The 13832-nt window shown below is 40.6% G+C and overlaps 2 protein-coding genes across 7 annotated transcripts in view; one reads left to right on the top strand and one right to left on the bottom strand.

Annotated features, from left to right (window-relative positions):
• Positions 1–7339, bottom strand: part of TRIM66 (tripartite motif containing 66) — a 58916-nt gene extending 51577 nt beyond the window's left edge. For 2 of the 6 annotated variants that reach the window (XM_079105402.1, XM_079105407.1), the window contains exon 1: positions 3773–6593. In XM_079105402.1, the coding sequence (XP_078961528.1) occupies positions 3773–3778 (6 nt within the window). In that variant the 5' untranslated portion in view covers positions 3779–6593. Of the gene's footprint in view, positions 1–3772; positions 6594–6686; positions 6825–6926 lie in introns of those variants that run through there. The other 4 variants (XM_079105404.1, XM_079105403.1, XM_079105406.1 and 1 more) reach the window with 4 other exon arrangements.
• RPL27A (ribosomal protein L27a) lies at positions 6737–9533 on the top strand. The gene is made up of 5 exons (XM_079105410.1): positions 6737–6976; positions 7346–7409; positions 7699–7774; positions 8212–8386; positions 9357–9533. The coding sequence occupies exons 1-5, from the start codon at positions 6752–6754 to the stop codon at positions 9483–9485; spliced, it is 669 nt and encodes a 222-aa protein (XP_078961536.1). The 5' UTR covers positions 6737–6751; the 3' UTR covers positions 9486–9533.
• The last annotated feature ends 4299 nt before the right edge of the window (positions 9534–13832 follow it).

Genomic DNA, 13832 nt, shown 5'->3' with positions numbered 1-13832 from the left:
CACAAATTCAAAGTCAGCCGCAGTAACTTAACCAATATCCAATCTCAAAAAAGAAAAATAAAAAGGGTTGGGGATGTAGTTCATTGGTGGAGTATCCCTAGATTCAATCCCCAGTCCTCCACTCCCACCAAAAAAAAAAAAAAAATCTTAAAAAATAAACCTCTTACATGTTAACACAAATAACATACTTTTTAGGAAAAACAACTATCTCTTAAAATAAATTTAATTAGAAGAGTGACATTGTTTTTTCATATTTGTAAACCTCTTTAATGTCTGACTTAATACAAGACAACTGAATTCCTGTATGGATTGCTTTTACAAACTGTTATACATAGTTTTGTTTACAGTACAGAAAGAAAACCCCGTCTTACACAGATAACATTTGAAAAATGTACAGAAGTATTTCAATAGCCTTATCATTTTTTATATTCTTTGGTACTACACAAAAATTCAGCAAGTAATAATTTCTTAAATATTAATTATAACATGGAAACTGAAACTACCTCAATGAACTTTACTTACTGTTAAATTAAAATCCACTGATCTATCTCACACTGTGAACTGCTCTTTTACCTAAGCATAATTTTATAACATCAAGCAGTGATCATTTGGAAAAAAACTGTTTCAGTGATATTCTAAATACTGACACATTTCATTACACAATTAACAAAAAAAACCCACACACTTTAATATCACTTCTAATTTCACTGGAAAATTCTTTAAGAATTAATGACTCTCACTATGAGCTGTCAAGCTCATAGAGGCAGCTAAAACAATGGAATTCTAATTTTTGTTTGAAAGCTTAAATTTTATCATTGGCAAAATAAACTGCTTATTTTTGAGAAAAATATCTGCCAAATTCCCAAGCCTGAATAACTACATTTGTTAGTTATTCTTTCCTGTAAAATTTCTGTTCCATGGTTGGGGAGAGAGAAGCTAGTTTAGCTTGCCACTCAGGTCAAAAGAAAAGCACAATACTTGGAGATGTTACAGAACTACTTTTTTCATACTTTTAATTTCTTCAAATAGAACATTAAAGACATGTAATCAAGAACTGAGATTTAAGCCAGGCATGGTGGTACACACCTGTAATCCCAGTGGCTTGGGAGGCTAAGGAAAATTTTGAGTTCAAAAGTCAGCCTCAACGAAAGTAAGGTACTAAGCAACTCAGTGAGACCCTGTCTCTAAATAAAATACAAAATAGGACTGGGAATGTGACTCAGTAGTCGAGTACCCCTGAGTTCAATCCCCGGTACCAAAGGAAAAAAAAGAAAAAAAGAAAAAAAAGAATTGAGATTTAATAAAATTGTCACTTCTACATCATGGACATTCTTGAGTTAAACTAATTTTTTTTTTTTTTTTTTTTTTGTTAATTTTTAAGGGTTGGTGTTTCAAACTCCTGGGCCCCAGTGATTCTCTAGCCTTAGCCTCCTGAGTAGCTGGTTCTACAGGTGCATGCCACCACACCTGGTTTAAACTAACTTTTTTTTTTAAACTGCAAAGCCTAGTGGTTTACATGGTTTAATGCCCAAAGCACCAGAAGTTTTTTACATCATTGCTTTGGCACCATCAATGCAAATATTAACCCAGTGGAAAGATCAAAAAACATGTTATTATGAAAAAGTTTTAACCTTGTGGAACCCCAAAAGAGTCTCAAGGACTACTTCAGGGTCTAGAGACCACATTTTGAGAACTGCTGCATTCGATTTCAATCCTGGAAATTCAAAAAGTGGTGTGGCATTCCACCATCAGTAAATACTACATGGGGTAAGAATATAAAGAAAAATGGGTTTCATTTTTGTTTTAGAAGAGCAATTGAAGTAACTCCACAAGGGTAAAAGAAGTAAAGGCACATTCAAGCAATGAGTTTCTGATATGAGGACAGAGGTCAAATAATCCCTTTCTTACCCCCTTCCTCTGGTTCCTTTTTACTGCAACTTAGCTCTTTCTCCCTGACCTAGGAGAGTGGAGGAGGTATAGTTTTGGAGACTGTACTTAAGACAGGAACAAATTTAAATGTCTCCAGGAGCCAGGTAGTCCCCAATTGTGATCCTATGAATTTTCCCTAAATGTCATATATGAAAAACTACTGGAAAAAAAAAAAAAAAAAAAAGGCAAACAAAAATTCCTAAGCCTAGGGAAGTTGAAATGGAATTGGTAACTGTACATACTGCTGGTGCATAAATTGGTACAATCCACTTGAAAGAAACAGCAACATAAAATGAATGATAAAAAATGTCTATACCCTATAATCCAGAAATCTCACTCCTAGGAATTTATTCTAGACAAAGTTATTTGACAGAAAAAGAAAAAACTATATACACAAATGTTCATTGCATTCATGTCTCTAACAGCCAAGAACACAATAAAAACAAAAAAAAAAAATGAAAACAACACAAGAAAATGACTTTGTAATTATACTATATGCTGAAGGTAAATTACTCTTCAGCTGTTTAATTCTGAAGAATGGGTAGTATTACAGAAAAATTTTATGGAATTAAATGAAAAAGCAGAATACCAAAGTATTGGTACACTATGACCACCATCTTTGCAAACAGCTATGTCTCCATGTAAGCAAAAGCTGAAAGGTGATAATCAGAAATGAAAACAGCATTGTGCAATGGTATGATTTGAGGTGTTTATATTTATGGTTTCTTTTTTTTTTTTTTTTCAGAAAAAATTTTAATGTACTGTTTTTTCTATTACAGGTATATTTTTAAATTCTTTCTGAAATAAATTTGGAATTCTGAGTTTTTCTCTAATTCTGACTTAAAAATGAACAGAAATCTGTTTTTTCCCATCTTAAATTAATAGTACTCTACTTTAAAAAAGAAAGCAACAGGGGCTGGGGTTGTGGCTCAGTGCAAGAGGGCTTGCCTAGCATACATGAGATACTGTGTTTAATCCTCAACACCACATAAAAATAAATAAATAAAGGTACTGTGTCCATTTACAACTAAAAGAGAAAAAGAAAGAAAGAAAGAAAGAAAGAAAGAAAGAAAGAAAGAAAGAAAGAAAGAAAGAAAGAAAGAAAACAACATGAGTTCTAAACGTTCAAATCTAAAGATGGAGATCAAGAAGATGGGGCTGCAAGCATCCAAGCTATTGCTGCTATCTGAAGGACTGATGATGAAATCAGGAACCCTGAGAGAAGGAAAAGGGAGGGGGTCATCAGGCCTCTTTAGGATGGCAGTGTGTTGTCAAGGTCACTTGAAAAGAGTTCAGAGGTAGCAAAAAGTCAGCATCTCATTTATCTGCCTTACCAGGCTGCTGCCTGGCACAATCTCCCTTCCACTCATTTCACAGGTATTTTCTGGGGCCCTGAATTGCTGAGGGAGTCCAGATATCTGAGATGTCACAAGGCCATTCTCTCTTTCAGAGAAGATGTCACAGAGGATATCTCTCAGGGTTCATGTCCCATGTGTCTAGCAAGGAGGGCGGGTCATCTAATGCCTAATATCCAGCTGCTATTCACTTTTGCAGATATAGAACTCACCTTTGTATGTTCTCTCAGAGTTGGTAGACTTAGGGAAACTGACCCATACTGAACAAACACCACATGAGCCATATGATTAAGTCACACTGTTCAGCCAGGTGGCTTGTAGGACAGGAGAGAGCTCCTCTATAGCCAAGGAACTTGACCAATCTTCAGAAGCAGTACCCCAGCACCCAGAACCCTACCTTCACGCTTACAGTCTTGATCCGTGCTCTAGGCTCCACTTATAACATACCTGAAGGTTATTTTCCATTCCCAAGTCTCTGTCCAGCTTACCTTCATTGACAGATCATCTTCCCAAGGGTAGTTTCTGGGTGGCTGAATTCATCCTGTGCACTTATATGCCAGTTTCCATGTCAAATAGAAGATGATCTCTTCTTAGATCTTGCCCTCCCACTCCCAAGACTCCTCTTTCTGCTGGCCACAGGCAGTATATGATTAAGTTTGAAGGAGTGATGAATACCATAATGCTGTGAGGTCAGAGAGGGAGTGGTCACTGAGGTAAAAGCAGACCCAGGCTCTGTATCTTACCAGCTGTACATCCTCTGACAAGTAACTCAGTTCTGTGCATTTTTTCATGCATAAAATGAGGCTGCTATAGCTGAATTCTCAGGCAGATGCATTTGTGAATTGAGGTTCTTTGAAAATGTTGAGTCTATTATTGTGACTAGAGTGTTCTGGGAAGAAGCAGAATAGGGTGGGCCTTAAAGGTTGAGAAAGATTCAGGCTATGCAGTTAGGAAGAGGAAAGATACTCCAGGCATGAGCAATGACATGAGAAAAGGCAAAATGGAGACAGAAGTAAAGTATGGCTGTGATAAAAAGCTTGTGGAAGAGAGAATCTGAGGTAAGGTCAGATAGGTAGGTAGGCTTATTTTGTTGCTATTAGGGAGATACTGAATTTTTTGATCACATAGAAGAATGAAAGTTATGTCTTGGGAGTACTAACCTGATGGAAAACTTGATGGAGGGATAGAATGCAGGTAGTGTGATCACAGAAGAGTTTGAAAACTCCAGATAAAAGGATGAGGATCTGAATGAAGACAGTGGCACTAGAGCTGAAAAGGAGGAAGTAGATTTGAGAGATACAGAATTAAAAGAATGGTGACAGTATATAAGAGCAAGTACCGGCTTAGGAACCATTTTCAGGCCTGAACTCATTATCTAGGTGGACAATGGTGCCTCTCACCAAAGATAAAAGAAATAAAGAAGGTACCAGTGAGCAGGGAAGAGTGTGTTCTTTGGATATGTTTATCTGTAGAATTCAAGGGATGCTAACCAGTAATAAGTGAATGTATGGGTTAGAGCTCAGTATTAGAGATGTGAATTGAAGTCACCTGAGGTGACCATGTACTGTTGAAAGATAAGTGGGAAAAGGACAGAAGGCTGAGGAATGTCAACATTTAAACGGGAGACAAAGTTAAGCCCAGCATGGTGGCACACTCCTGTAATCCCAGGGATTCAGGAAGCTGAGGCAAGATTATTGCTAAGTCTGAAGCCCCTTGGCAATTTAGCAAGGCCCTAAGCAACATAGTACAATCTTGTTTCAAAAAAAGAAGAAAAAGGGACTGGAGTTGTAGCTCAGTGGTAGATTGCCCCGGGTTCTATCTGCAGTGCCAAATAAATAAATATAAAAAATTAATGGTGGACAAAGTTAGAAGGTGAAAAGCTGGACCTGGTGGCACACTCACGTAATTGCACTTGGGAGGTTGAGACAGGAAGATCACAAGTTCAAGGTCAGCCTAGGCAATTTAGCAAGACCCTGTGTCAAAAAACAAAACCAACCAACCAAAACAAAACAAAAAAGGGGGAGAGGATATAGCTCAGTGGTAGAGCACTTGCCTAGCATGCACCAGGTCCTCAGTTCACTCCCCAGCACTTGTGGGGGAAAAAAAGATGAACCTGAAAAGACTGGAGAAGCAGCCAGACAAAGAGGAAGACAAAAGTTTTTCTTAAAAAGATGTCAAGAGTAAAAGTACAACAGGAAGAACACGTGATATGAACAGAAAAGCCCATACAATTTGGCAATTTTGTTTTATTGATTACCTTAATAAAATAATCCCCTTTAAGTATGGGGGCTGAGAGCAAGATTGCAGGAATTAAGCAAGGAAAAAAAACTAGCAAAAGGTCAGAATTTGGGGGAGTTTGGCTGTTAAGAGAAAGAATAGAAACAGGGAAAATTAAGGAAATTTTAGCTAGAATATACATTAGCTGAAAGGAGCAAAGCAGAGAAAATAAATACATTCACAGAATAATTGAGGGATGGGATCTTTAACACTGGTTGAAGAAACTACTGAAGAGAAGATTCCTTTTCTATTAGGGAAGAAATGCTCACTTGTTGAACATGTACTTACAAATTGCCAGGAACTAGGAGTGCAAGGCTTTAAAAAAAAAAAAAAAAAATCCTTGAACCCTTAAAGAATTTGGTCCAGGGCTGGGATTGTAGTTCGGTGGTAGAGAGCTTGCCGAGCACCAGTGAGGCACTGGGTTCAATCCTCAGCACCACATAAAAAGTAAATAAATAAAATAAAACAGATTAAATTCTAAAAAAAAAGAAAAACAGAAAAAAAAAAAAATGAATTTGGTCCAGTAGGGAAGACCAATGAAATCTAATAATTATGTAAGAGCTATGTACTAGATGGTGTGGTAGTACAGGTGAGCAAGTGAGCAGCTCTGATTGAACTGATAGGAGAAGTTTCACAAAGAAAATGCTTGCCTAGGGTATCTGGCTCAAAAGAGGAAGGAGTCTGGGGCATCCCAACCAGGTTAGGAGGAAAAATCAAAAGCGGCATTTAGAAAAAGTATTTACAAGGTCTGGGTCCCTGAAAAACGTCCCTGACTCCCTGTTTAAACTGGAGGTGACACCCGTGACGATAACACAAGGGCAAAGGAAGATGGACGAGTGCCCACTCAGAAGGGTGGCCCGCGGGTCCCCGAGGCAGTAGAGCACTGCAGAGACGCCCAAAAGCTGCAAACAGGCGAGTACACTGAGGGTTAGACGGTGCCTCGGGCTCCTCACTGCGGCCGAGGAAGCAACCAACGACTGGACCTAAGCAGAACATTAAGAATAGGGGAGGCGCGTGGGACCACTCAGGGCTGGGGCATTAGGCCAGGAGTTGAGAGATAAAGAGGTCCTTCGTGTCAGCCTAGGCGGTTCCCGGGCCAGGGCGCCAGGAAATGGCCTGGCTCACCTTGGTCCTGGCGGTACAGCACCCCAAGGCCTAGATTCCTCAACCATTTTCAGCATCCGAGCCAGATGCAACCGGCTACAACAAGAAGAGTTCCCCGGCACAGATTGCGAATACAACAACCCTCAAAAAGAGGATGCTGCCTGGGGGAATCGGAAACCCGCGAGACCAAGGAGGCCCCGCCCGAGGACGGCCTCCTTGCCGGAAGTGAGGCACACTGGCCCCGCCCCCTACCTTCGATACCTCGCGAGACTTCAAGGAGGCCTTCCTTTTTCGTCTGGGCAGCCGATATGGTAGGTGTTTCTCGCGTGGCCTCCGCTTTCTTGTAGCCAGCGACGCGGAGCTTTACTTGCTGCCTCCCAGCCACATAACCCGGTCTTCAGATTATGCGTGATTGGACGCAGGGCAGGATGGCTGGCGTGGACCCGGGCGGGGATCCTGGTGCCGCGTGTTGGGCCCAGGTTCGGATCTTTGAGACACGAGGGCCGGAGCGCCCGGGCGCCGCCCTTCGGGACCGTCTGGCCAGCCAGTATCCTCAGCTTTACCGAACGCGACAGAAGTCAGGTCCTTGTCCCCAGCCCTGCAGGCTCGTCTCAGGCTGGCAAGCATTATTCCCTACCCTTTTTCTTAGGCTTTATCAATAAGCTCCTTTTCCCACGCAGCCTTCCAGACTGAGGAAGACCCGGAAACTTCGGGGCCACGTGAGCCATGGACATGGCCGCATTGGTAAGTTCCTCCTGCTCGGTTTTGTGTTCTGTGTTTCGAGTGCTCAAAAGCTAATGTAGCTGTGGAGACCTTTTTGCGGTCGAGTCGGGATTGAATTGAACATTTGTTCACTTTTTTCTCTTTGAGGATCTTCTGCTATTCCAGTTTTAGAGAATTTCACACCAATAAGATTTGTAAATTGGGAACAGCTTAAACTAGGCACAGAAGTGGGGAAGTGCTCTGTTTGGCCAAGATAGTATCGAGGGACTGGTGAGGGTTACGTGAATCATGTAGCTTTGTATTCCTGCAGGCAAGCACCGGAAGCACCCAGGAGGCCGGGGTAATGCTGGTGGCATGCATCACCACAGGATTAACTTCGACAAATAGTGAGTGTTTCTTGAACTGTGCTTTCGCTGACATTGCCCTTTTAGATGAGGGGAGCTTAGAACATCTGTGGAAGCTAGCCTCCTAAAAATCTTGCCTATTACTGAATTTACCAAGTTAACTCTTGATGTGAACTGAGAAACTCAGCGAGGCTAGAGTCACGCTTGGGTATTGGCTATTGCCTTAGTGTGCTAGAGTCCTCGAAGAATAACTGCTGACCTTATTCACTGACTGTGGGCTTCATGGCACAGCCAGTCACCAGGTTAGTGACATGAACTAATAACTGTTAGATTCACTTACATCCATCAATTAGGGGATAATGTATTTTGACTGTTTCTCTAGGAGACCTGTATTACAAAAGTAGATATTCTATAGAGTGCTTCAAATGTAGCTTCTTAGTGAAGTGAGGGTATGAAGATGGTTGCCGTTTCTTTCCCAGTCACCCAGGTTACTTTGGGAAAGTTGGTATGAGGCATTACCACTTAAAGAGGAACCAGAGCTTCTGCCCAACTGTCAACCTTGATAAATTGTGGACATTGGTCAGTGAACAGACACGAGTAAATGCTGCCAAAAACAAGACGGGAGCTGCTCCAATAATTGATGTAGTGCGATCGGTGAGTGATTTAGGTATTAATTATAAAGTTCCTTTGTCCTTATAAAATTCTGAGTTGATACACTTATCTTCTTATGTCTCCTATACCTCTCTGATTACCTACTAGAAAATACAGCCTTTTGGTAGAATTGGTTATGACCAGAATGGAATTATTCCCCACTCTTTTCCTTGTCTTGGTTGTATTTTTGCTCTCAGAAGTAAACATTCAGAGAATGCATATCCTTTGCATTTCTTGCTTGTGTTTCAGGCAAAATCTTTCAAGAGTAATCCTTCCTTTCAAATTTATTTCAGTTCATTTTTGCTTAAATATCTTTCTAATCAGTGATCAGTTCATATTGCCATTGTCCTGATTCTAATAATTTTACATTTCTTGGCTTGAGCTGTAGCTGGTTCTGGACTTGTCAAGAGTCATGGCTCTTGTCCCTTCATGTTCCTTAAAAATAAAATCTTAGTTGTTATTCAAGACCTTACATTTTTCTGAAGCAACCCCCCCCCCCCCTTAAACTTTGTATATCTTTGGGGGTTTTCAGGTCCTTGTGTTAGTCTTAACTTCCATGGAAGTTAATCATGGAAATAATCTTTAAGCAGGCCCAAACCCTGGGGAGATACTCAGGTAGCTTTAAATTTTTGTTCCCAGCCTATTTAATGTTTTTTTGAGCAATTTTGGTGGTCAGGACTTTGAGCATTGCTGGGAATGCATCTTTCCTTTTTTACTTAACAAGGAAAATCTGTGCTTTGCCGAGACTAGAGTCACATCCTGACACAGAACTTGTCCTGGTGTGCTACAGTTCTCGGAGATAATTTGCTGGTCTTGATTCACTGGGGGTAGCAGCCAGTGTTCCCCAATAGTGCCCAGATCAGAAACATACCCTACCTGAGACCTCAAAAGTTGATGTTAGCTTCTTTCCTTGTGCCCATAAAGAAATTGGTATGTGGCTTGGTGTGTTATACATCCTTTTCTCTTCTTCTAGGGTTACTACAAAGTTTTGGGGAAGGGAAAGCTCCCAAAGCAGCCTGTCATCGTGAAGGCCAAATTCTTCAGCAGAAGAGCTGAAGAGAAGATTAAGAGTGTTGGGGGTGCCTGTGTTCTGGTGGCTTAAAGCCACATGGAGCTCTGGAGGTTCATTAAACGCTAACAAATTCTTTTCCTTTGTGGTCCGAGTAGGTATTTTGGCATCTCTACTTTAAACCTATATGTTGCATGTTAGAAACCCACTTTATAGGTCTTAGGCACATGAGGGGCGTGGTGGACTTTCTGCTCTGCCCCTTCATAGCATGTAGTAGAAATAGCACCAACACTTAAGAGGCATTAGCTAATTAAACCTTTTTAGATTTTTATTTTTTCAGTTGTGGACAGACACAATACCTTTATTTATTTTTATGTAGTGATGAGGATCAAACCCAGGGCTTCACACATGCTGTGTGAGCACTCTGCCCCTGAGCCACAACCCCAGCCCACTTTTTTAGTTTTTAAAGTGGAATGAAATACATGTTAAAAGGCCTACTAGCATTGTACACTGAATTTTACAGAAAGTGCAAGCATGCACCCTTAACTGTTGTGTGGGGTTAGAAAGAGAAGTTTAGTTTTGATGGTGCATGATCTTCACAAGATTTTGATCAATCACACTGAAGAGTAACAGTGTTAGAATTGAGGGAGTACAATTACTTAATTCCTAAGTGTAAGATTTTTTTCCATCTGGCTCCCTCATGTTGGACCAAACCATTCTAGTTACAACCAGGATATTCTGAATCAAAATCTTAATATATGGTGCCCAGCAATTTGAATATATCAAAATGCATTGGATTCTGCAAAGCAAATGTCAGATTCATGTCCCTATACATAAAGGGTTTTGATGTTCAAAGAAATAATGAAATTGTTCATATTTTTAGTCTGAAATATGGAGAAGACTGAAAAATCCTGAGGACCAGAAACTAGATTTGTGTTTTTTAGTTTGTATGTTTTAAAAACATACAAATACTTATTTATAAATAGGTGTCAGGATAAATTATAATTTCTTACAGCTTTAATGGCTCTTCCTGAAGTTTATAAGAGGTCAGGAAAATTTTTCAGTTGGATATTTTTAAAAGTGGCTTGTCCCTGGTCCGGTGGGGCATGCCTGTGATTCCATTGGCTTGGGAGGCTGAGGAAGGAGGATCTTAAGTTCAAAGCCAGCCTCAACAAGAGCAAGGAGCTAATAAGCAATTTGGTGAGACCCTGTCTAAATAAAATACAAAATAGGGCTGGGGATGTGGCTTAGTGGCCTAGTGCCCCTGAGTTTAATCTCCAGTACCAAAATTTTTTTTTAATTGATTGTCCAAGGCTGGGGCTGTGTGTAGCTCAGTGGCAGAGTACTTTCCTGGCATATTTGAGGCACTGAATTGGATCTTGAGCATCGCATTAAAAAAATAAAGGCATGCTGCCCATCTACAACTATGAATTTTTTTTTTTTTAAACTGGATCGTCTGGGTTTGCATCTAAATGTCTGATGGAAAAAGGTGAAAATACAGGCTCTTTATTATGGTCTTTAGAGATTCTAATATGGAACCCGAGATCAAAGAACTGCAGACAGTCAGAATTAAGAAACAGCTGCATGACTTTCGAGGCTCAATCTAATTTCCTCATCTTTAAATTTCAGTTAAAATTGCCTACTTGAGCACTTTGTACAAATAAAACGGAAAGCCTACACTTAGCCTTTGTTTTTGACTTTTAGGTATAAAATTTTAAGGGAACAGATAAAGGAATCAGTTAATCTTCATGTTTTGTCAAGTGGGAAAGTAAGTGGTCCAAGTAGAGGGAATAGCAAAATGATGTCAGGAAACCAGTCTGCAAAGGTTGGGCAAATGGAATGTGCCATGTGGGATATAAGCCTGGAGAAAAGAGGACTGGCCAAGATGTAGTTCAGGGACTGAGGAGGCTAAAGGCAGCAACAAAATGGGAATGAGGGTGGAAAGGTAAGTTTCAAAAGGCATAATGGACAGAATTTGGTTACTGAATTGAATATTGAGCAGACCCAAATGATCAGGCATGAAAGGGTGGAGTATTGGAGGAAGGCGAACAGATTGCTGGCATCTGGGCTTCCCTTGGAATAGTATAACTAGCAGGACAGTGAGAAAATATGAGTCTTGTAAGGAGATCCATATGTATTAAGTTCAGAAGTCATTAGTATTGTAAATGGGAATCTTCCCCCTCCCCAAGCCACTTCCATCTCCTGGTTTAGAGGACAGCTGCTAATCTGAGTCTCCTTGTTCATTTACAGGTATCTAGCATAAAAAAGCTTGGACAGATACTCTGGTATTAATTTTAAATGACTGGGTGACAAAATCCAAACATTCTTGCCTAATTAAATGTTATGAGTGACAATTTATTTCCTTATGCATCTAGACAAACCTTAACGTTTTGATGGATATTTCAGTTTAGAGTGAAAGGGCCCACTGCTAACAGTTGTTCTACATCTTAGGACCAGACTAAGAAGTAGTTTGGAGTCCCAATACACCCATGTTGCAGAGTACTTTCCTGAACCCACAATCCACTAGTGTTTATTTCATGAGACTAACCCTAGGGTTCACTGGCCTATCCGGTGGGCATAAAGATTCATCAGCACTATATCCTTGGCTGCCTAGTACAGGGATTGGAAAGGTCCTCCCAGATGTGAGAAGCACAGCTCTATCAGGTATCCTGACTTTGTTCATGTCCCTCTTAAAATGTGAAAATGGTGTTATCTAGCATGGTAGATTGACACCCAATCTTACAAGCTTGGATTGCAAAGGATATAATTCTGGCCCAATGTGTATGTTCTTTGAATATATTTTCATCCAGATCTCAGGTGCAGATGTAATTTAGGACTTAAGGGGAAATGCCATGCAACTTACAAATGCAGTTCATCAAAATTGGCCAGATTTAAGGTTTGAATTCAAGTAAATATTAATTCCTGGTAAGTGCCTAGCCCAAACGCAGTCAGCCTCTGGGACTGAAACAAGCTGAGCAGTTACATTGAAGGCAAAATGAGTGATGTCTTAACTACAAGGCCTCCAGTGGCTGCAGCCTCCTACCGCTGTTTTCTCCCATCCGCACCGCCAGACGGTAATGGCTCGCGGTACTTCCCAGAGCTCAAAACGGGTCTAACTTCAGCCCCGGAGAACCACTTCCTTGGTTGAAAAGTCTGATGCGGCGGGCAGGGTGACAGTCCGGACCGGAAGCACGGTCAGCGCCATTTTCATCTTGATCACTTCCGGTAGGGGGTGGAGCCAGACCGCATTGCTGATGCACTGTTACTTTCCCGTGCAAGGCGGAAAGATTTGATTCTGGTCCCGAGTTCCCTTCACAACAGAGACCAGTTTTGCTGTGCTTCAAACCCCCGCTTCGGGGCACTGAAGAACAGGACGTGTGGTCTATATGTGCACTTTTCAAGATGGGACTTTCCAACCCAGAATCGTGTTTCAGTTGCCTTCAAAGATGATGACTGCCTACTATGTATGTTCATGGGCACCTTGGGCTAAAAAAGAAAATGCTTGTACATGTCTGGAAATGTTCTATAAGAAGGTGAGGGAGGAAGATGGTGTTTTGGTAGTCAGTTGCTTTTAAACCAAATGAACATTTCATTTTAAAGACGATATAAATGAACAAAATTTAGAAAGCTTACGGAAACTCACTAATGAAAAGTAATGTTTTTCTCTAGTTTTCATGGCATCTTAAATTCAAATTTCATGGCGTTTTACCATGTCCACTGGCAAATGAATTTAAGAATTTTTAGTATGCATACCAATACATCTGGCTGTAGAAACTAATTTTGTGTACCACTCCTCGGTAAGAATAGGTTGTTGTATGTTTCATTCTTGGCTTTATTTTACATACCAACTTTTGTTATATTTTCATTCTCACTTTAAATTGTTTTAAATACCATTTGTATACCCCTATAAGCGATTTGTGTACAAGAGAGGTAATACACATGTGAAATAAAGAGGGTTTTTAAACAATTTAACCAAGGAGCTGGGGGTGTATGTAGCTCAGTGGTAGAGTGCCTAGCATGCATGAGGTCCTAGGTTCAATCACCAGCACCTCCCCCAAAAAAGCAGTTGTGAATATAATTAGGCTTATGGGGGGGTGGGGGCTCTAATTCCAGACTATCTATCCAGTGTGAACCAGAATTTGAATAATAGTGCTTTCCAAGGACACTCCTTCAAAACAGTGCCCCCACTTCTTTCTTTCAATGCTAGGGATTGAACCCAAGGCCTTGGTGTATTAGGCAAATGCTCTACCACTGAGCTATACCCGCCTCCCAGCTGGTAAACGTTTCCTTTGAAAAGGCCAGATCCTTATTTTGAGTCTACAGTTTACCAGAGCATGGTTACTTAGTGAAGAGAGTATTTAATATGGTATAATGGGGCAGCCTGCTCTGCATCAAAAATTTAGACTGATTACAGAGCCTTTCTTAACTCCAGAATGAAGA

The sequence above is a fragment of the Sciurus vulgaris genome, assembly GCF_902686455.1.
Source record: "Sciurus vulgaris genome assembly, chromosome: 11".
NCBI lineage: Eukaryota > Metazoa > Chordata > Mammalia > Rodentia > Sciuridae > Sciurus > Sciurus vulgaris.
The sequence above is the reverse complement of the archived record's forward strand: the minus strand, read 5'-3'. Positions and strand labels throughout refer to the sequence as shown.